This window comes from Poecilia mexicana, unplaced genomic scaffold (assembly GCF_051168715.1).
Source record: "Poecilia mexicana isolate PSO_F unplaced genomic scaffold, ASM5116871v1 scaffold_1, whole genome shotgun sequence".
Classification (NCBI taxonomy): Eukaryota; Metazoa; Chordata; class Actinopteri; order Cyprinodontiformes; family Poeciliidae; genus Poecilia; species Poecilia mexicana.
Window position 1 is genome coordinate 12415606 of NW_028263370.1, and position 21577 is coordinate 12437182.

The window sequence follows — 21577 nt, forward strand, 5'->3', positions numbered from 1 at the left end:
AGGGGTGGGACTCCGGCGGTATTTTTGATTCAATGTTTGTTTAGCTTTGCCTGGCGGAGCGTTTATACTTAGCAACCAAAACAAACGAGACTTGTTGTTGTCTCTTTCAACAACATGAGTTACAGTTTATAATTCAATGTAAAGAGCTGCAGAGCTTCTTGTCAGGTCAGTTATTCTGAAGTTAGATAAACTTCAGAATGACCTCGGGTGCTCTGAAAAAGAAAAGTTACCTGGGACAGCACCAGATCAAGAAGAAGACGAGGTACGTGCAGATCGCCGAAATCTTGAGTCCTGATCGTTATTGATGCCTGAAAACAGCCAATAGTTTGATATCTGATTATGTCTGTTAAGATGAACTTATTATGAACACAGGATTCTAGGCAAAAATGAGCCACCGGACGGAGAAATGCTGTTGCAGACAACATTAGGGAAAACAAATGGACCTATAAGCATGAATAAATATAGCCTGATGGTAAGTGATATTGCCTTATTTTATCTCCCATTCCTTTATGTGCTTATGGTAAACCAGACGAGGAAGACATAACATTTCTTTTTATCAGGGTGGAGCAGTTCCTCTTCCATTGGGCGATTCCACTTTAGCTCTTGATGAAGAAATGCTACAGGTTATGGATGCTGTTGATCTTTCTAAGGGTGAAGTTAGAAGGGATGTTAAGGAAAAACAAATTTCAGCTCCATTTCCTCCTCCACGACCCACTACACAGAACGCACTCAGCAAAATGGAGAGAAACTCTGGAATGATGAAGGACTGGGAATCTATTCCTTACACAAATGGGGGGGATGATCCTCAGCAGAGAGGCTGTGGATCTAGAGGGGATTCTAACAGACCAGGATGGAGCGCCGACTGCAAAGACCTGGCTCAGAAGCTTCTTTTCAGTGAGGACTCTGGTGAAGTGGACCATCCTCAGAGAGACCAGCAGAATAACCATTCAGATAATCTCTCTGCCTCCGTCTGCACTCTGCCTTGTGTAGAAACAAATAACAGTCGAAAAGCAGAGGGCTCCGGCAAGTAAGTCTTAGCTGAGGTATACCATTCTGCTTCATGTTTATTTTTGACGTCTCACTGACATTTCCTACTCTCCATGCTTAAATATAGGCAGAAACTCAAAAGAAGGAACTCTCCTCCCAGGGTTAAGAAAGCTAGCTCGAGTGAGAACATCAGTCCGCCTCTGGATGTATCTACAAAATATATTTTATTCAGTCCTACACGCCTCGCAGCAGCCAGGCGAAGGGCCAAACTTCACCCGTCGTTACAGAATCAGTCTGCATCTGTACTCACAGTGCCCAGTGGCCTGGAGCTCAGCATGCTGAGCGACACACTTCCTCCACCAGGTACAGTGAGTGTTGAATTCTATGTTTTACTTACTGTAATTCTTTTTTTTTTTTTTTTACATTGAACAAGGCTATTTTAATCATTAAAATGCAGAAAAATGAATGAGAGACACTGTGCTACAATGCAGTGCATTGAAAAAGCATTCACTTAAATTTTTCCACATTTTGTCACATTACATCTGCACACTTCATAAATGTATATATTTGTCAGGCAGAGAATGAGAAGCTGACCAGATCAGATGTGAAGACAGTTGGAGCAAACATACAGGAGAATAATATAAGAAAACCTGTTAGAGGCTGCATGAAAATGGATTAGATGTTCACTTTTTGTTAGAATAACAACCACAAGTATACAACCAGAGATACTTGGTTAAAGCATAGATATATGTGAGAATGATCCAGTCAAAGTCCAGATTTAATTCCAGGTGAGAGTCTGAGTTTGTTGAACCCAAAACTGAAAGTATTGTTGGGTTTGTCATTTTAATTTCTCCCTACTGTTTATGAGAACTGTAGTAATTATGAATATCTTTAAATATATGAATAATAGTTAATGTGTGCTGCGTAGTAATAAAATTGAAATATGGGTAAGGAATTTTGTGTCCTGAACTTGCCTAGTGAACAACTGCAAAGTTTCTTTTGTCAGCTGTTTTATTGGGTTTTCTTTGTTTTTTTAGAGCGGTATTTGTGATTTTTTTATTTATTTTGACTACAGTGATGTTCTGTCACAGCCAATCTATTGACAAAAATGATCAAATGTCAATTATCAAATACTTTTTTTATCACTTCTTTTGGTATCACAACAAATACCTTAAATTTACTGTAGTTGTAATATGACGATATGTGAAAAAGTTTAAAGTATATGAATTCAAGGCACTTCATGTTGCCACATGTTGACCAAAAATACAAATTAAGACAGTCTTGAAGCAGATTCTGTTGACAGACAGACCAAATCACCTCTGAAACTTTATTTAAGTGAACCAAAAAAACTGGAGAACTCTGTAAATCAGGAGCTTTTAGAGAAGAGGACCACTTTACAAACAAAATCTTTAAAACCTCTTTGAAAAGTATACATTTCTATCATGCCGTGACAGTTTTGAACTCCACCACAGGCGTGGCCTTGCGTGCTCCTGAGCAGCAGGCTGAAAAGCTGCTGTTATCCAGCTGGGGCTTACCAAAGCCTGTCCTAGAGCGCTACCAGAAACACGGAGTCACTCAGATGTTTGAATGGCAGGCACAGTGCCTCACTGTTGGACAGGTTTTGCATGGAGGGAACCTTGTGTACTCTGGTGAGGGCAGCAATATTTATCTGCAGTGTAGCGCCCAGAACAGGGCACTTTTCTCATTTTATTTCACAATGTGTTTTCAATTTAAGCCCCCACTAGTGCTGGCAAAACTCTGGTTTCGGAGCTGCTGATCCTGAAGCGCGTGCTGGAGACCAAAAGAAAAGCGCTTTTCATTGTGCCATTTGTGTCTGTGGCCAAAGAAAAGATGCACTACCTTCAGGTGATGGAGAGGGGGAACATTTGTGCATATTATTTTTATATTCAGCATGTTTTCGGATCTAATTCTTTTTTTTGTTCCTGTTACTCTGCAGAGCGTGTTTGAAGAGGCTGGGATTCGTGTGGAGGGCTACATGGGGAGTACTTCAGCTGCAGGAGGGTTCACCACGTTGGATGTGGCTGTTTGCACCATAGAAAAAGCCAATTCTTTAATTAACAGACTGATAGAAGAAAATAACATGGGTCTACTAGGTAATATATCTGTCATAGATCGTTTCGAATGGTTAAAAGTCAAGAAAACTGCAGCATTTGAGCTTTCTTACTTAGATTACTTTCACATGTTGAATTAGGCACATTTTTTTCTGCTTTACAGTGTATAAAGACATAAGAACTCATATATTTAATAAAAAAAAGTTACATGATGAAATAAAGTACAAAGCTTTTGATTTGCAGGTCTTATTGTATAATCAACCATCACTGCATCATAAAAATGACATATTGAATGATTTTTATTTTGCAAGGCATGGTGGTGGTTGATGAGTTACATATGGTTGGAGATTCTGGAAGGGGATACCTACTGGAACTGCTCTTAACCAAGATCCGCTACATCGCACAGAAGCAGAACACATCAGGGTCTGTGTCTCCCAATTCATCTTTTCAGCATCTCTTTATGTGGAGTTTGTAAAACTTTAATGCTAACCAAGCCTACAGGTCTCTTTCAGAGAGCGTACAGATCATCGGTATGAGCGCCACTTTGCCAAATCTCTCTCTGCTGGCTAGCTGGTTGAGTGCAGATTTATACCAAACAGATTACAGGCCCGTACCCCTGCAGGAACATCTCAAAGTGGGATGCAACATATACGACAAGAGCCTTTCCGTGGTTCGACAGTTTGCCCCTGCTCTCAGTATTAAGGTAACCTGGGTGGGATGGACGACACAGTAGAATGTTTTGAGTCATTTTTCATTCAGCCTTTATCAGAGCGATGGTCCTTTGACCCTCTTCCTCGATGCAAAGCTAGCTTCTACTGAATGATGTGCACCTACTCACATTACATCTTTGTAACCAGTCACAATTATAATTTAATATGACTCTTCTGCAGGCATTTAATTTTTTTAACTATTACAGTTGCAAAAAATGTTAAAAAAACAGTTTTATTCACATTGAATTTTATGACTAAGTTTCAATTCAACTGATGATATGCTAGAGCACTACTAAGATTAAGGCTTTATTTACAGTTTGCAATCAAATCAAAATTTGTATGATCTATATAATATGTCATGATACATCCCAATTGTTTTAGTAATAGCATTATTTGGTTGTTTTTGACTAGCCATTACATGCCTGTGCACGTATGCCTCTGTTAAAGGGTGATGACGATCATATTGTGAGCTTGTGTTATGAAACTGTGAAAGAAGGCCACTCGGTGCTGCTGTTCTGTCCCTCAAAGAACTGGTGTGAAAAGCTGGCTGATACCGTCGCCAGAGCATTCTTTAACCTCAGACATGCAGGTATGATTTAAAAATACAATAACTATCACACTATATTACCAGTTACTTTGAGTTATTTTTTTTTTTAGATGTGTTTAAGTTGTAGTGTGGATGCTTAACCCATTTTTTAAATTTGAGTTTGGTGTCCTAGTCAAGTGACAAGTGTCAATATTTCTGGGTGGTGTTTTCTTTCTTCCAGATCTTCAGGGAGAAGCCGTGCCTCAGCCTGTGCGTCTAGCTACACAGGGCTTAGATGATGTGCTAGCTCAGCTGAGGCGAACTCCAGCTGGTCTTGATCCCATCCTGCAGTGCACTGTCCCGTGGGGGGTGGCCTTCCACCACGCCGGTGAACACTCAGTCCTTCATCAACGCTGAAATGTAGTCTGTCCAGTTTGTGGTTAAGAAAGTTTCTCTCTGCAGGGTTGACGTTTGATGAGCGGGATGTGCTGGAGGGAGCTTTTCGTCAGGGACTGATCAGAGTTCTGGCTGCCACCTCCACCCTTTCATCGGGAGTCAATCTTCCGGCTCGCAGGGTCATCATTCGAACTCCAACTTTTAACGGACGCTTGCTGGACCCGCTCACATACAAACAGATGGCTGGACGAGCAGGGAGAAAAGGAGTGGACACCACAGGTATGGCAACAGGGAGAAGTTCACTGTGCCTAGTAATTTGATACTGTGGGGATTTGAAGTATCTTTAGTAGTAATGTTTCTGTTGTTTCCCTCTAGGTGAAAGTGTGCTTGTGTGTAAGCAGAACGAGCGTCAGAAGGGTATTAGTCTCCTTAAGGGAGTTCTTCAGCCAATCAGCAGCTGCCTGGTGAGACGGGAAGGCGAGGGTGTAACCACCAGCATGCTGAGAGCGATCCTGGAGGTAGGATTAATATTAATAAAGAAAACAATGGATGTTTCAAACATTTTCTCCCCTTTGTGTAATAATACAACAAACTTGTGAAATTAATTTATCTTACGTTGCATTTCTCTTATTATTGTTGCATTATAACCACAATCTTCAGTGCATTTAATTTGGATTTTTATTATGTTATGGATATTGTAAAGTGAAAGGAGAGGGAAGCAGTGAGAAAGGTCTGTCTCTACCAGCTCTGCCCTGTGGGAAATTTTGTCCCATTATTTTAACAAAATTGCTTAAGCTGACTCAAATTGGCTGCAGAAAATCCATTTTTGACTCTTGTTGTAGGTTCAGTTAGATTTAGGTCTGGACTTTAACTAGACCACTCTCACAAATAAATATTCTTTTATCTAAAATTATAGTTCTGGCTGTATGTTTAGTGCTGTTGAACCTCCACCTCAGTTTCAAGTCTTTCTACACACCTTAACTTTCTGATGCTTAGTATTAAAAATGTGGTGTTTATTTACACTTCACAATAATACTCTGCTTTGTATTCATCTATTACATCATTTAAAAAATACACTAAAACTTATGCTTGTAATGTGTAAAAAAAAAAACATTTACATTTCTTTGCTTAATATTTTGAAACCATCTTCTTTCAGATTATTGTCGGAGGTGTGGCCAGCTCTCCACAGGATGTGAGGTTGTACGCCTCATGCTCCCTTTTAGCTGCCAGCATGGAAAGTGACAACAAAACCGAATCTAATAAGCAGAACAGCAAAGGAGCAATTGAGGCTTGTGTTGAATGGCTGATGGGAAATGAATTTATTACTATTCAAAAGGATGGGGAAGGTAATGCCAAGGTTGACTATTCTTATTAAATTTAGATTTATCCTTTACTTTACAAAATGTTTAGAAAACTTCCAGTAACCTTTAATTTACTCTAAAAAACTCAAATTTGAGTTGAAAGTATGAAATATATTCACATATTTTATCATCACAGGTTGAGCCTTATTGTTTTGAGTTTTCTTAGGTTTTCTGATTATTTTCATCGCTCTGCTTCTTCACCTCCAGATGAGCAGTATTGTCCAACCCAACTAGGGGCTGCCACTCTTTCTTCATCCCTCTCTCCTCCAGAGGCTTTGGGAATATTTGCAGATCTCCAACGGGCAATGAAGGGATTCGTACTCGAAAACGATTTGCACATTCTGTATCTGGTATGCATGAAATAACCTAGCAGTGAATAAATTAAATTCTGCTAATTGTAGTAAAATGTTAGTCTTATATGTCTTGCAAGGCAACAAAAAGCAGCTGTTTGTAAAGTCATAAAAGTCCCATTTCTAAATTTTCAGATTACTCCACTGTATGCAGAGTGGACTACAATAGACTGGTATCAGTTTTTCTGCCTGTGGGAGCAGATGCCTTCCTCGATGAAGAGAGTGGCGGAGCTGGTTGGTGTCCAGGAAGGTTTTCTTGCACGATCTGTCAGTGGCAAACTTGTTGCCAAGACTGAAAAGCAGCTCAGACAGATGGCCATTCATAAACGGTAAAGCACCTATTCAAAAGCGGGTTTTGTAAAGAAGAGAAGTAAATGTAAGAATATTTATGATAAAATAAGGTTAATGGATGCTAACTTATAAAAATTCTACTGAACCTAACTTTCTGCTCTTTTCTCAGGTTTTTCACAACTCTTGTTCTCCAGGATCTGGTCAGCGAAATGCCTCTGGGAACTGTAGCTTCTAAGTATAACTGCAATCGAGGACAGCTGCAGTCTCTCCAGCAATCTGCTTCCACATATGCAGGTACATATTTGAGTGTTGTCATGTGCCTTTTGTAAAACTCATGATCTCTATGTAAATATAACACTTTAAACTCTACACAAAGGTTTAGTTTAGAGAGCAGCAACATGGATCAGAAACACTTTTCCACATGTGCTACCTGCTGCCACAGCCAAATGTTTTGGGAAGTGACTTAAATGTTGTTTTGTGATCTTTTAATGACTTGCATTTGCAGATGCATGAGGTGCAGGTGAAACAGTATCTCTAAATGTTCAGTGTTCTTGTAGAAGTGTTTTCTTTGACAGTTTTCTTGACTGCAGCGTCAGTCTTGTTGAATTTCTGCTTTAAGTTGCTAAAAGGTTGTTTGTTTCTGCTTTTGCTTCTGATTTAAGAAGTAAATCAGCCCACAGTTTCCTAATGGACTGAGGAGATCCCTACTTATAGGGATTGTGTCATTTCAGCAACGACACAATTCAGAGCCCTTTACACTGTGAAAACATAAAAAAGTGTAGCTCATCACTGTAGAGGGATTTGTTTTTCACTGTAGTATTCTTGGGCAGGTTTGGGAATAAACCCAGTCCCTTGATGAGAAGCAAACCCACCAGTTCATTGTGTGAATTCGTGGGAGTTATGATGATTTTCTGCTTACAGTTAATGAAAACTTTGAGACTGAAGATTAGAATAATCAGAACAGTAAATAAAATAACACTTTGTTTCATAATAAAGACTATTTTCAAAAGGTACTTCATAATTTGACTCTGGACTATTCTAATGTATTGACAATGACTGTAACCACCTTTTGTGGTTTCTTGCTATGTCAAAACTGCCTGAACATTGAAAAACATTTATCTCAGCGTGAAACTCTCAGACCCGCTGTCGTCTTTCAGGAATGGTGACCGTGTTCTGCAAGCGTCTGGGCTGGCACAACATGGAGCTGCTGTTGTCTCAGTACCAGACGAGGCTGAGCTTTGGAGTCCAGAGAGAGCTCGTCGATCTGGTTCGGATTTCCCTTCTGAACGCAGCGCGAGCCAGAGCGCTCTACGCCCAGGGGCTCTGCACCGTAGCTGAAGTAGCTCGGGCCACAGTTCCTGACGTGGAGAAAGCGTTAAGGAACGCCGTCCCCTTCAAGAGGTAGACATGAACTGAATTATGTATTTTCGGTAAAAATTTTTTTAGAATGCTGGCATTTTTCCAAGAAGAACAAATGTAATTCTGTTGAGAAACCAATTAAATCTCAACACAAAATCTGTGAATTAGAATTTATTTTCTGAGAACAGACCAGTTTTACTTGATCCATCCCAAAACAAGCACCATCAGAGATTCAGAAAACATTATTAATCCCAGAGTCATAAAGTAAATCTAAGCACATAATAAAAAATAAAATAAACAAATTTATGTTTAATCTAACAATCATTAACAGTAAGCTTTAATTCATCAGTTCTAAGCGAGCGGTGGATGAGAGCGAGATGGAGGCGGCGGAGAGGCGGAACCTGCGCTGTGTGTGGGTCACCGGCGGACGGGCTCTGACAGAACAGGAAGCAGCTGCTGAGATCGTCTCTGAAGCGAGGCTCCTCCTTCAAGAGGACCTGGCTCAGCTCGGAGTTCACTGGGATCCATCAGTACTTCCTCCACAGTCCTCCTCTGGAAGTAGCTCTGACGATTACACCAGTGGGGATTCAGATGCTTCGTCTGCCTCTTACGTCAGTCCGCACCAATCACCAACAGATAGGACTAAAGAGCATGAAGTGAGAAAGCGCAGGGACAAGAGGAAAGTCAGTGAGAATCGTGGAGAGGAGGTTAGGAGAGAAGCAGAAATCGACAAAGGGACTGCTGATGGGAAAGACGTGTTAGAAAGAAAAACAATGAAGCAGGATGTGATGAAATCTGAATTGTGTGAAGTTCTAGAAGAAAGATCTGAGGAAAGAATTAAAGCAAAACCAAAGACATCAGGCCAAAATGATGCTGAACATGCAGAGGAAGAACAGGAAAACAAAGGGGAAATGTTGGAGAAAAACAAAACACAAGTAGAAGAGGTGAATAAAGGAAACAAACAAATTGGGGAAGCAAATCTTCCCCATTTAAATTCCCCTGCTCCTGAAAGGAGCCTAACACAAGAGCTGGCTGACATTATTCCCAGCCCTCTCCCTCAGCTGCCCCCTCAGGTTCAGCCCCTATCCTCTCCAAACCCGGCCCCACGGTTCAGACCCCCGATTTCTCGCTTAGAGCCACAACAAAGCACAGCAAAAGCAGACTTTTCTTCATCCCCTCTGCAGCCAGGGAGACTAAAACACTCAATCGCATTAAGCAAAATCCTCCAATCAATACAAACTGATCGGGCTCTGCAGGATCAGTTGCAGCCTGCTGACAGGTTACACTCAAAAGCCCAAGACACAACGCCTGCAACCTCTCAAGAAAAGTCAGATGATATTTCTACGCCTACGCAAGCAGATTTGTCAACATCTTCTCCTGCCTCTGCTCCCCTGTTCACTCCCGAGGCCAAACGAAGAAGAACCGAATCCGGAGGGGTGGATACGTTTTCATCTCCTGAGCTGTACGCAGGCAGTAGGACTGATGAAGTGGGGCAGGATGGTGTGGAAGAAGAAAGTTTCAGCAAAAGCTTTGACTTGGACACTCAGACAGAAAGAATTATAGTTCAACATGAGTTCAGTGGCACAGCTGCAGAAAGAGATGAGGGAGTAGAACCGCTGAAGGTACAACAGGAGGATTCAGTAGCGGGAGATGAACATGACAGAAGAAATGAAGCTGAAGGCCTTCAGACAGTGTCTCCCAGATTCAATATTTCTGTGACAGAGAGCCAACTGGAGCTCATCCTTAACACAAACCACAAAGTAAGTAATGACATCATCTCCAGTGACCTGCAGAAGTATTCACACCACTTAAACTTTTTTATTTTAAATGTTTTATTATGCACTAGAAGTCTAAATCACCAGCTTTATTATGATACAATATCATTTTGGTTTGTTTGGATGACAGTTCAGTGTCTTTTGAAATCACAAAGTCTGTCATTATATGATTTTGATTCAATTCACGAGTCTGCAATCGATATGATGCAATATGATATCCCCCTGTAATACAATTATTTACAAATGTATGTTTTTACAAAAATAATGAAAATTTAATTTAACCCCAAGAAATACATTAAAGTTTGTGGACAGTAATGAAACAATGTGGAAAATATGAAGCAGTGCGAATACTTTTGCAAGGCTCTGAGTGATATAAATACCTGGAAGCAATTTGAGCATCATTAAATCTATAAAGTTGGTGTCTTTCAGATATCTCCCAGTCCAGCAGGAAGAAGAAAAGACCAAGATAAAGACGAAAACACACGCGACAATCGGCTCCCCAACAATAACGAGGCTGCAGCAGAGAGTCCAAACAGGAGCAGCAGCTTCCTGTTCGACAGCATGTACGACAGCCTTCTCCTGGACGCTCTGCAACCAAACCAGTTACCTGAACCAGCAGGTGAAGAAGAACCTCCTAGCCCACGTCCCGCTCCGTCAGCCCAGCAGAGGCGGCGCAGTGAGCTTCTCGCCAACCAGGAGGCGGAGGAGCAGGAGGCGGTCCAGTGGGGGGAGTCCTTCTTCAATCTGTCCGAGTGGGGGGACTCGCTCTTGGTGGGTGAACACTTTCTGGAGAGGCAGAGTTTACTGAGACACACAGAGAGAACTGAAGAAGAAAACCAAGAGCTGCAGCGACCAAACGAAGATGAAGGTCTGATTTTAAAATCCCAAAACGAGTCTGACGAGGAGAAGCAAGGCAACGATCAGCCTTGCAATCAAAACGATCAACAATTTACTGATAAAGGTGTACATGAGGGCAAAACTGCACAGCAGGTTGAAAAGAAAACCAACAAAGAAAAACAAAATAATGGGGAAAATTTAGTTGTCAAACACCCGCTTGTCCAAAATTCACTTGAAAGTGCTTTTTGTTGCAGCCCTGAGTTACAGGAAATCTTCGACCGCTGGCCTAGCATGTCTGACCAACCAGGTGCTGCTGGTTCAACCACAGCAGATGCTTCAGAGTTACCTCATCCAGCGACACATCAGGACAGAAAGAGGAAAAAATCCCAACATCCTGATGCGGCTCAAACGGTGCAGGTCGCAGAGAGACCAGGCTCTGCCGGTGACCTTATTCCCCCAACGCAGGCCACGCCCCCTGTCACACCAAGAGTGAAACTGACCACCTCCTCTGTCCACTCACCTGTCGTCGCTCAGCCTCTCAAACAGTCGACGCCCTCAAACCACCTTCAAAAAAAACGGGCCACATCCCACGCTGCAGACAGTCGCTTGAAGGCAGCTGTTTCGTTTTTTGATAGCAGACCGCAGAAAAGCCTCTGCCTCCCCCCAGAGAGTGTCGCCTCTCCACCGTCCCCCCAGCCCAAGCCCCCATCTGAGACCGAGTCCTCGGTGAGCCCTGCAGGTTTCTCTCTCCAGCTGTCCCAGGAGGCCTCCATCTGCTGCAGCAACTCTGGGAACTTCTCCATCATAGACGTGGCGAGCGACAGGCGCCTTTTTGATACTTTCGTTAAAGAGTGGAAGACAAAAGAGCGATTCTCTATTGCTTTGGCTTGTGAGAAGAGAGAGCGGGGGCAGCACCCCGAGGATGAAATAGGAGGGAAACATAAGAGAGGTGAGGAAAAAGTTCAAGAAAATGTTTGATCTTCTCTCATAGACTTTAAGAATGTTTTTTTCTTTCTGCGTTTTCTTTCTGTGCAGCATCAGAAGCTCATCTAAAGCTTGATGGTTTTCCAGTAAGAGACAACGAAGGCCTTACTTTGATTGGACTTTCTGTCTGCTGGGGAGCCAGAGATGCATACTATATTTCTCTACAGCAGGAGCAGAGAAAAGGTATTGATAAAAACAGGCACACTGATCCACATATTTATGTGTCCATAGCTGAACCTGTCTGACCCCCATCAGGTCTGAGCTCCAGTCTGGCTCCTCCTCCACTCGATGATGCTCTGCCGGTACGGGAAAGGTTGGAGCAGGTGAAGGTCTGTCTGAGCGGACAGGTGACTCATCTTAAGGGCCGTGTGGCTGTCGTGAATAACATCATCAAGGTGTACAAGAGGCTGGTACAGAGCTGTGGCATCAGCCTGGAGGGAAATTGTGAGGATCCAAAGGTGGGAGAAGTGAAAAGTTATGATCAACTGTTTTCATTAGGATTGTTTGTGATGCACTATGTATACTATAAGGTGAAAGGAAAATGCCACATTTTTATACAAATGAGACTCTCAGAAGTGTGTCATGCATTTGTATTCAGTCTGTTAATGCTCTTCCTGAGTCCGAGGTTCGACTATCCGACCGACCCTCCTCTCCAGGACCCCTGAATAGACCTTGCTAGGGAGGCTTAAGAGTGTGCCCCCTCTGTAATTGGAGCACACTCTCCAGTCCCCCTTTTTACATTAACTAATAACTTTCCCACTGTGCTGTCCTAGTCTTCTTCTGGACTTTATAATTCTTCTCACCTTTGGAATTCTTATTAATATTTAAAAGTTGGGATCAAGCTCAGTGGGAAATTGTAAGGAATGTAAATAATCGTGCATCTGTCCACCCCAGGTTGCCTGCTGGCTGCTGGATCCTGGCAGTGAAGAAAGAACTCTTCCCAACATGGTGACTGTCTATTGTCCCAAAGAACTACCCCTGCTGGATGGTCTCGGGAACGCACTCTCCCACTGTCCTCGAGTCAGGGCCGCAACCAAGAGCGTCCTCATACATGCTGTGATGAACCATCTCTCCGGTCTGCTGGAGCAAGACGGCACACTGGGTAGAAATGCTGCGCCTATGAAGCCAGTGGTGAGAATGAGGTGTTAAAGTGGTGGTTTTTAGTAATCCTATACGACTCTGTCAGATGTGTTTAGGAGGATAGAGATGCCTTCCCAGGTTTGTCTGGCTCTGTTGGAACTGAACGGAGTTGGCTTCAGCGTGGAGGAGTGCGAGAGACAAAAACATGTGATGCAGGCCAAACTGTCGGCGCTGGAAGCCGAGGCTTACAGCCTGGCTGGACACACCTTCTCCCTCACAAGTGTTGATGACATAGCACAGGTCCAACTCTTCTCATCTTCCCCAGCTGATTTAGTAAAATGCAAATAGATCAACAAAGGGGAAAAAAAAACAACCCAGAGGATTTAATGACGTATTTTCTTATGATAGGTATTGTTTTTGGAGCTTCATCTGCCTCCAAACGGAGACATAAATGGACCAAGAAATAAGAAGACTTTGGGTTACACCAGGAGAGGCGGCGGCAGAGTGCGACTTGGGAAGCAGTTCAGCACTACCAAGGTGCAACCAATTAGCTACGAAACTATTTAATAATCATTTTTGTATTTAAATTATGCAACTTCATTAAATTAAATCCACTGGATTTCACTTGAAGCAAAGAAGACTTAGATCTAAAATAAAGACTTTCTGTTTCAGGATGTTTTAGAAAAACTTCGTCCCCTGCACCCTTTGCCAGCTGTAGTCCTGGAGTGGCGGAGAATCACCAACGCCTTGACTAAAGTGGTGTTTCCCCTGCAGAGGGAGAAGCAGTATCATCCTACATTGGATATGGACAGAATATACCCCGTCGCACAAACACACACGGCAACAGGTGCGACAGAGAGCGTCTGTGTTTACAAGGCTGCGCTGAAACCAGATTGTTTCACCTGGTTATTATGAATCATTTTTATTCAAGGCAAATCTAACCAATGGATTTAACCAGATTCCTTGTGTTCAGGTAGAGTGAGCTTCACTGAGCCAAACATCCAGAACGTCCCCAAAGATTTTGAGATTTGCATGCCTACAGTGGTCGGAGAAAGCCCTCCTTCTCAGGGTGGCTTCCAGATGCCCAAAAAGCTGGGGTAGGTGCACTCTTGGTCCTGGCTTTTCATTCCTAGTGATTTGCAGTAGTTTTTATCCTTTTTCACATTCTGCCCACTTGTATACAGCTGTTATGTAACTGTCTCTTGTTGAAGAAAAGTCATGACGTCTCATTTTCATTTTGCCACAAGTTATGTAGGGGTTGTGTGGAACAAAGTGCTCTGCACTGTGGTGAAAATCTGGGGAGAAAATCAGTTAAAATGTAGCAGTCGGAGCTGCAATAAATTGATTTAGATCAATGCTTATCGGCCTAGTCAAAGCCCAGACCTATATCACTTTGACACACCCACTTTTAACCCAAGTGCTGCAGTTGCTCATGAAAATAATTAAGAATCCGAATCAGTCTTAGTCATGAAGCCAGAAAATTGACTTCAGCTTCACTTTGCTCTCAATGAAGACATTCAAAATATTAAAAAAAAATTTCTTTCTTGCAAATATGTATGCATACAGTGTTTTTATAAATGAGGTTTACAAGATTGAATTAGTGCTAATATGCATGGCATTAATCTGGCGCTCTGTTAAGTGTTGATCACAGAGATAGCCGGGAGAGAAACGGTCTCTGTGGCGGCTAGTTAGCGCCGAGCTAACTAGCCGCCACTGTTTCTGTTTTTACAGAAAGAGGACAAACTCTGCTGCTCCTTTTCCTGCAGCTGCAGAACAAGGCCTGGCCTTCTCCGTCAGCATGAGACATGCATTTATTCCCTTCTCAGGTTTAAATCAGCATGCTGTGTTCTTATGACATATGTAGACATTTTCCCAGTTGCTTTGTTTCAAACCTAATTGTCCATGTTTTCCTGTATAAAACTGAAGGAGGAATGATACTGGCAGCTGATTACTCTCAACTGGAACTGAGAGTGCTGGCTCACCTCTCGAAGGATCAGCGCCTCCTGCAGGTCAGCGGTGTAGCAAAACAATATAATAGAATTGTCAAAGATGACTTACTGACACACTGTGTGCTCACAAGGTGCTGAATGGAGGAGCTGACGTGTTCCGTTGCATTGCTGCTGAGTGGAAAAGTGTTGACCCAGAGTCTGTGCAGGACAGCCTCAGACAGCAGGCAAAACAGGTTGGGATATGGAGAACAGCAGATTTGGGGATGTGATGATTTATTTTATGACCTCTGATGATCGGACGTTCTTCTTTGCTGAAAGATTTGCTACGGCATCATCTATGGAATGGGAGCAAAGTCACTTGGGGAGCAAATGGGAGTAGAGGAGAACGACGCAGCCTGCTACATCGAGAGCTTCAAAGCGAGATACAAAGGTATGCAGGCAACTGCAGTACCACTGTGCTGCATAGCAGAAATAAACAGGATACGTTTACTGTACATTGAAGTTTTCCTGATATTGTGTTGTTGCAGGATTCAACTATGCCCCATATAGGAGAAGTTTAATAAGATTGGTCGTAGTCCTCGTTATTCCATACATGTAAAACAGCCTCACATGATGAGTTTGTTGTGTTTTTACCTGAAAGTTTCAGCTCGACTCAGTCATATTTAGGTTAAATGGAATTTTTATTTTTTTGGTTGACCTTAAAAAAATCTTCTGGTTTTAAAAATAACCTGATGAATGGCTGTTGTATTGGCACATTCCAGTGATTGACTTCAGCCAATTTGACCAACAGTCCTCTTCAGTCTGGATGGAACAATAACATCTCTGAAGCAACCCAGTCACTTGAATCTGATAGGTGATAATCTGTGGAGGAAGCTAAAGATTAGGTGAAGAGACTTAGGAGCTCACCAACAAAGATAAATAATCAAAATGACAGTGAAAACCTGTTGGTCACCGATTATAAGAGGAGTTTGACTGCTTTTTAGATGTAAGACATCAAACATTTTCAAGACTGATTCTGCTTATAATTTGTTTCTTTTGAGAAATGCCTGCCTCTTTTCATGTCAGAAGACTTCTTGGTTGAATGAAAATAAATTCAAATGTCTTCAAATCCCTCATACCAGCATTCCGTCTCGTCTTTCAGGGATCAACGCTTTTCTTAAGCAGACTGTAAAGAAGTGTTTAAAGGACGGCTATGTTCAGACGCTGATGGGCCGGCGGAGATATTTAGCTGGGATCTCCAGCACAAATCCACACGTCAAAGCTCATGTGAGCAAACCTGACAATTAAGGTTTAGCGAGTAAATAACACACAAAGCTCACTTCTGTTTCTTTGCCTCTCGGCTCCTCCGCCGTCCATTCAGGCAGAGCGGCAGGCGGTCAACACGACGGTGCAGGGTTCGGCAGCCGACATCGTCAAACTGGCTACCGTCAACATCCAGAAACGGTTACGAAAAACGTATCCTGCGGCCCCATTGTCTCACAAACACACACGCTCAGGTAAACTTCACACAATTCCTCCTTTTCGTATTTACACTTTCAGACTGTGACCTTTAACGCCATCAACCTCAATTTGTAATTCCCCCTCCAGCTCACGGTCACCGCAGAATTGGGACATCTCGGCTCAGGGGAGCCTATTTTGTCCTCCAGCTGCATGATGAGCTCATCTACGAAACCACAGAACAGGATCTCATACAGGTATTGGGAGCACTGTTTGGGTTATGACACCGAGAGCAGGACGATGCTTCATTATCTGACATTTTCTTGCCAGGTTGCACAGATAGTCAAAAGGGAGATGGAGTCAGCAGTGAAGCTGTATGTGAAGCTCAAAGCCAAAGTCAGAGTTGGACCCAGCTGGGGAAACCTGCAGGACCTCGATATATAAACTGAATCCTAAATGATGAAATTAACTGTAATGTTGCTTTGTAACTTTTGTATATACTTCCATCTGCACAAAATATTTTTTTAATCATATCGACGATGAGATGCGACATCTGATTTTGTACATGTTTTATAGGCTGACAACAGAGACGCACCAACCATTTGGCTGTATATGCAAAAACATTCTCATTTTCAGTCCATAATTTACACTAAATTGGATTTAAAAGTCAAAAGCTCTAAGAATCCCTGAAACTGGTCTTTGACCAGGAAAAAGCTTGATTGGTGCATCTTTGACACTAATATGGAGGATGTCTGATGTAATGAATTGGTAATGTTTGCCATTTGAGTTGGATGACTATAAAGACTCACCAGGTTTATTCTTGATTTTATCCTGAAGTCGCATTTTATTGGACCATAGGTTGAGCTGGCTTTCACAAGAACGTACATCATTTATTTCTCAACAAAACAGATTTGTCTTATAAAGTCCAATAGACATTTCTTCTTCAAAACAAACAAAAAAAGGTTAAATGGATGAATGAGAAAACAGCCAATCTCCGAACTGTTTTCAGGTCAGTATTTTCATTAAAAAAGCAGAAAACCTTTGACTTCATCCTCCCAATTTTTATCAAGTTGGAACTCCATTCAGAACCACTAAGATATGCCTTCAAATATAAGCCAGTATAGATAATTTCAAAGTCCTTTGATGCAGCCTCCAACTGGAACAAAACAGGAGTAAATACACTAACGGTTTCAGCTCATCGCCAACAATTAACCAGTGCACCGTGACTCAACAGAGCTCATCAACACAAGGCTCAGTTTGACAAAAAAAATTAGTAACAAGTAAATAAATACATGTCTCATGAAAACATCTATGAACAATGATAAAAAGGAACGATATACCCCAGAAAAATGTGGTTTTTAAAAACAAAGTATGAAAACATCTGCTCATCTTCTTTACCCAAAGGACTTTACTTTCCAACATGGAGGACACTGTCAGTGCAGTCATTAGAAAAGAAAATAATGAGATGGGCAAGACCAGCAGCTACATTTGAGTGTTACTGGCTCCTCACATCAGTTGCATCGTTTGATTGAAGTGTAATGTGGTAAAATTATCTTCTAGTGACAAAGCACATACATGAGGGTGTAGATGATGGTCAGTTTTCTTAAACACTGTTGTGATGTCACCATTGTTTTTATGGAGCCGAAAAGAACAATCATCTGGAGACACATTTATAGTCAGCATCTTTGGTCATTTTGTCACTGGCTTATTGGACCCCTTTAACTATACAACAGCTTGATCTGTTTCTATGAACACAAGAGTGGCCAACAGCTGATTCCTAAAGAGTAAGGTGAGAAGTGATGAGTGCCAAAGGGAAGGATTAACAGAGCCAGGCAGATGAAGAAATTGGCTATCAGAAGAAAAACAAAAATCATTTAAGGCATCAACACAGGCAGAGCTGTGCATTTCAGAGTAAAAACCAGAATATATGTACAGAGAGGTACAATAACAAGTGCTACTTAAGCAGCTTTAACTTCCTGGCTATTTGTGCAGCAAGAACCTGTCTGTCTTGCTGTATGAAGCTCTGGAGATGAGAGGGGAGATGGCAGTGGGGTTGTGCTGGGGCTGGGAGTTTTGCCGTAGTCAAATCAAAACCTGAAGGGAAAACTCTTGTCCCCGTGAGGCTTCTGTTCTTGACGGAGCGGGGGAAGGGAGGTGGAGTATAACAGAGTGCTTGAAGTAAGAGAAATAAGGACACCATAGGTTTTTGGGGGCGACGTCTCTGGAGCTGTCAGGGCGCCTTGCTCTCCGGGCTGAAGTGGTACCTGACAGGAGGACCAGCGAGGTCCTCGTCTCCGTCTGATTCTGGAGCGAACGATACGGTGAGGTCGACATAGCGACGGGCCGCCGATGGCTTGATGAGCTTCTGCATCCTGCGGGAGACGGAGGATAGAAGCTTTAAAGAAAGAATATTTTAAAATAGAAACATTTTAGGAGTGAAGTCCTTACGTCAGCTTGAGTCTCTTTGAATGTCCTGGCATCACAGGAACGTAGAGCATCTTTACACCATGGACGACCATGCTCGGTTCAATCCCGTACTTTTCCTACAAAAACATGAAATTGTCAACTTTATTATGTTTGAAAATGAGTAACTGCAAAGAATGGAAACACTAAATCAGCCAGAGATCTCAGACAATTTTTCCTATTTTGATTTTCCATCTCCCCTATTCAATAATGCATGAAAACTCAGAAATGCCTCCAGATTTAGTTTATAAACGCATCACTTAACAGATATTACTTTATTTTCTGTGTAATTGAAAAATATTATCTGATGTTTCTTTTCAGTTCGATTTTCCTTTCAATAGGAAAAAAAATCAGAATGGGTCAAAATCTTAAACTTTGTATCAGTCAGGAGAAGGACGATGGCTGCATGTTGAGTTTGCAAATATTTGGTGGGCTTAAAAAGTAATGTCGCAACTACTGAGACGGAGCTGAATAATGGTAAAAGAACGTCTCACCCTCACTGCGTTCATGAAGTCGGACAGAGTAAAATCCTCGTGGCCGAAGATAGTCCAACAGTCCCAAATAGTAAAGTAGATGTTGTTCCTGGAAAAGATGTTACCTTCTTAGCAAAAACTGGTTTAAATGAAGAAGTGAGATTCATTAAAGGGTAACATCCTATATTACAAAAATGCTTATGTTGTGATTTGTAAGTTTGTGGTAATGTGTGCATGAAGGAGGAAATCTATTGATGCTTCTACCTGATGGGCGTCCGTTTAACTGGGGCGGGCTCCGTGAGCACCACCACTGGAATGGCCAAGTTAAAGAAGCAGTTCTTCAAAGATTCAAATCCGAATCCACCGACCACCTTGATCAACTCCAGTGACACCTATATCATTAAGAATAAATAAATTCAGATTCAAGGCATGAAGGTTAAGTGTTTATTAGAGCAAACAAGAACTTAACTCAGGTTCAAGTTTGCTTAAATAACTAAATAGCTTTAAACAAATATACTTTTCAGGGTTACCTTGAATACATATCAGCTTACTTCAGAGTTTTGCACAACCTTCTGATTGTCACATGAAACCCAAATAATGTACAATCAAGTCTGTTCTTATAACTGTTCGATGGCGGTTCTCACCAGTCCTGCCACGGCAGCGGTTGCTGTAGCGATGGCGGGGATGATCTTGCCGGCGATGCGTTTTGTCTTCAGTCTGTCTGCCGGCTCGATGGAGTACATCCTGGCTCGGATGGAGGAGGCCGACGTGACAAAGTCTATGTGACCGTTGCTGTCGTCGTCTTTTTCAAACTGAAGGGGTCTCATCTGTAATCCTTCTAAAAATAAAAAAAAAAAAAAAAACAGATGTGATCAAAATAACATCCAAGGAAGCATCTTTCTTTTTGCACATCAATCTAATTAAGTTTGTCTGCACACCTGGTGTGACCTTGTTTGCGTCGATGGCCTGCTCAAGCTGTGCGATGGCTTCCCTCTCCTCTTCGCTGCTCAGAGGCATCTTTGTCGCGTCAGGTTTCCTAGCAGTCTCATCTGTCTCTATAGACTAGCAACAACAGAGCAAAGATAAATTATCATTTTTTTAACAGAGAGAAATGGAGACGCCAACTGAGAAGCATAACCTACTTTCTCTGAGGGTCTGTACTCAGGAATTTTGACATCAGAAAGAATCCTGCTCACAGTGTCCTCAGAAAGATCCTGATGAATAAAAGCCCAGCCAGTCAGCGATTAAATTTAAATTAAATTTGTTTGACAATACAAGCACGAATGCATGTGACCTACGTTTTCTGAGTAGGCGATATCATAAACCTCAGCATAGAGCCGGGCAGCGCTGATGATGAAGGTGAAGTGCCTGATGGAGGAAAAAGGAGGGTGAGGCTTTGATGACAGGAATGAAAAATATCAAGAAAACACACAAAAGTCTACTCACAACGGGTCTTTCAAGTCAAAATCAATAGGTGTCGGGGGTCTTTTTGGAGACTGCCAAAACAAACCTAATAACGCACAAAATGTGAGATAGATGTGTCATTCTGTAGATGCATTTAATAAAGAGAAAAAAGTTACATAAACTCACTTCCATCTTTTAATCTGGTTTCCAGAGGAAATGAGTGCAAGAGCTGCAGGGCCTGGATAGTAAGGAGCAAACAAACAATGTTAGGGTTGGAATGTCTTTCCATTTTAATCTCTTTATAAATATTCATGTGCATCTATAGGTCGAGATTAGATACCTTTCTTTTGAAATACTTTTCAAACTTCAGACGGGCAATGTGGATACACTGCTTCCACTGACCAGGACGTCTGCTCAGCAGCTTAATGACCTGAAAGGATCCCTCCAGACTTTCCCCCGCCTGCATCCTCTATACACACACACACACACACACACACACACACACACAGCACAGAGGTTTACAATGATGCTAAACGAGCATGAAAACAATGTGTGCAGCATTAAATCTCACCTGCAGCACAACATCAACTGAAGGGTGTGTCTGCCAGAATGAGTTGTAAATGGAGGGTTTATGGAAAAAGGAGCTCTCAAACTAGACCAGAAAATCACAACAAAAAAGTATTAGACAATAGTCTCAGTAGCAAAATAACAATGATCAGATACATTGAGGACAGACCTTGTCTCTGGCCCACTGGATGGTGTGCTCTATAACCGAAGGGAAAGACTTGAGGGTGCAGAACGGGATCTCCTCCTCAGGGGGGTCCCTCTGAGAGGAAAAACAGATGGTTCAGAACATAAAACACAAAAAAAACAAACAAATATGACCAGGAAATAATACTCACATGGCTATTGTATGACTCTGTTAAGCTTGGAACAATGATCTCAGTGTGTCCTTTAGTTCCCATGGTGCCTGAGTCCAAGAGAGGTCTCTGATTGGACACACAGCGGCTAGAAATACAACATGAAAAAAAATATTACATTTAAAACTGAACAATTTCAACCTTAAAGCTTTCATTTAAACAGTTTTTCCAAGGGCTAACATCAATGAGGTGTTAAAGTTCAG

The 21577-nt window shown here is 42.0% G+C and overlaps 2 protein-coding genes across 2 annotated transcripts in view; one reads left to right on the plus strand and one right to left on the minus strand.

The window, feature by feature from the left end:
* polq (polymerase (DNA directed), theta) lies at positions 1-16938 on the plus strand. Its single transcript, XM_014971732.2, has 35 exons — positions 1-262; positions 373-472; positions 561-1027; positions 1115-1350; positions 2460-2636; positions 2723-2853; positions 2945-3101; positions 3371-3482; positions 3561-3762; positions 4217-4358; positions 4537-4683; positions 4758-4970; positions 5067-5209; positions 5848-6037; positions 6260-6402; positions 6538-6731; positions 6863-6987; positions 7851-8094; positions 8402-9812; positions 10257-11613; positions 11700-11831; positions 11904-12106; positions 12543-12750; positions 12835-13028; positions 13137-13265; positions 13401-13575; positions 13702-13825; positions 14460-14554; positions 14655-14737; positions 14809-14910; positions 14996-15107; positions 15819-15943; positions 16038-16173; positions 16265-16371; positions 16445-16938. Exons 1-35 carry the CDS (start codon positions 198-200, stop codon positions 16556-16558), a joined length of 7995 nt encoding a protein of 2664 aa, XP_014827218.2. The 5' UTR covers positions 1-197; the 3' UTR covers positions 16559-16938.
* Positions 16928-21577, minus strand: part of uba6 (ubiquitin like modifier activating enzyme 6) — an 11814-nt gene continuing 7164 nt past the window's right edge. Inside the window, exons 19-32 of the mRNA XM_014971735.2 lie at positions 21357-21462; positions 21191-21280; positions 21026-21106; positions 20795-20923; positions 20641-20692; positions 20497-20560; positions 20349-20418; positions 20193-20264; positions 19989-20112; positions 19695-19888; positions 19315-19442; positions 19072-19159; positions 18563-18657; positions 16928-18486 (exon numbers count right to left, since the gene is read on the minus strand). Coding sequence (XP_014827221.2) covers positions 18345-18486; positions 18563-18657; positions 19072-19159; positions 19315-19442; positions 19695-19888; positions 19989-20112; positions 20193-20264; positions 20349-20418; positions 20497-20560; positions 20641-20692; positions 20795-20923; positions 21026-21106; positions 21191-21280; positions 21357-21462 — 1435 coding nt within the window. The 3' untranslated portion in view covers positions 16928-18344. The remainder of the gene's footprint in view (positions 18487-18562; positions 18658-19071; positions 19160-19314; positions 19443-19694; positions 19889-19988; positions 20113-20192; positions 20265-20348; positions 20419-20496; positions 20561-20640; positions 20693-20794; positions 20924-21025; positions 21107-21190; positions 21281-21356; positions 21463-21577) is intronic.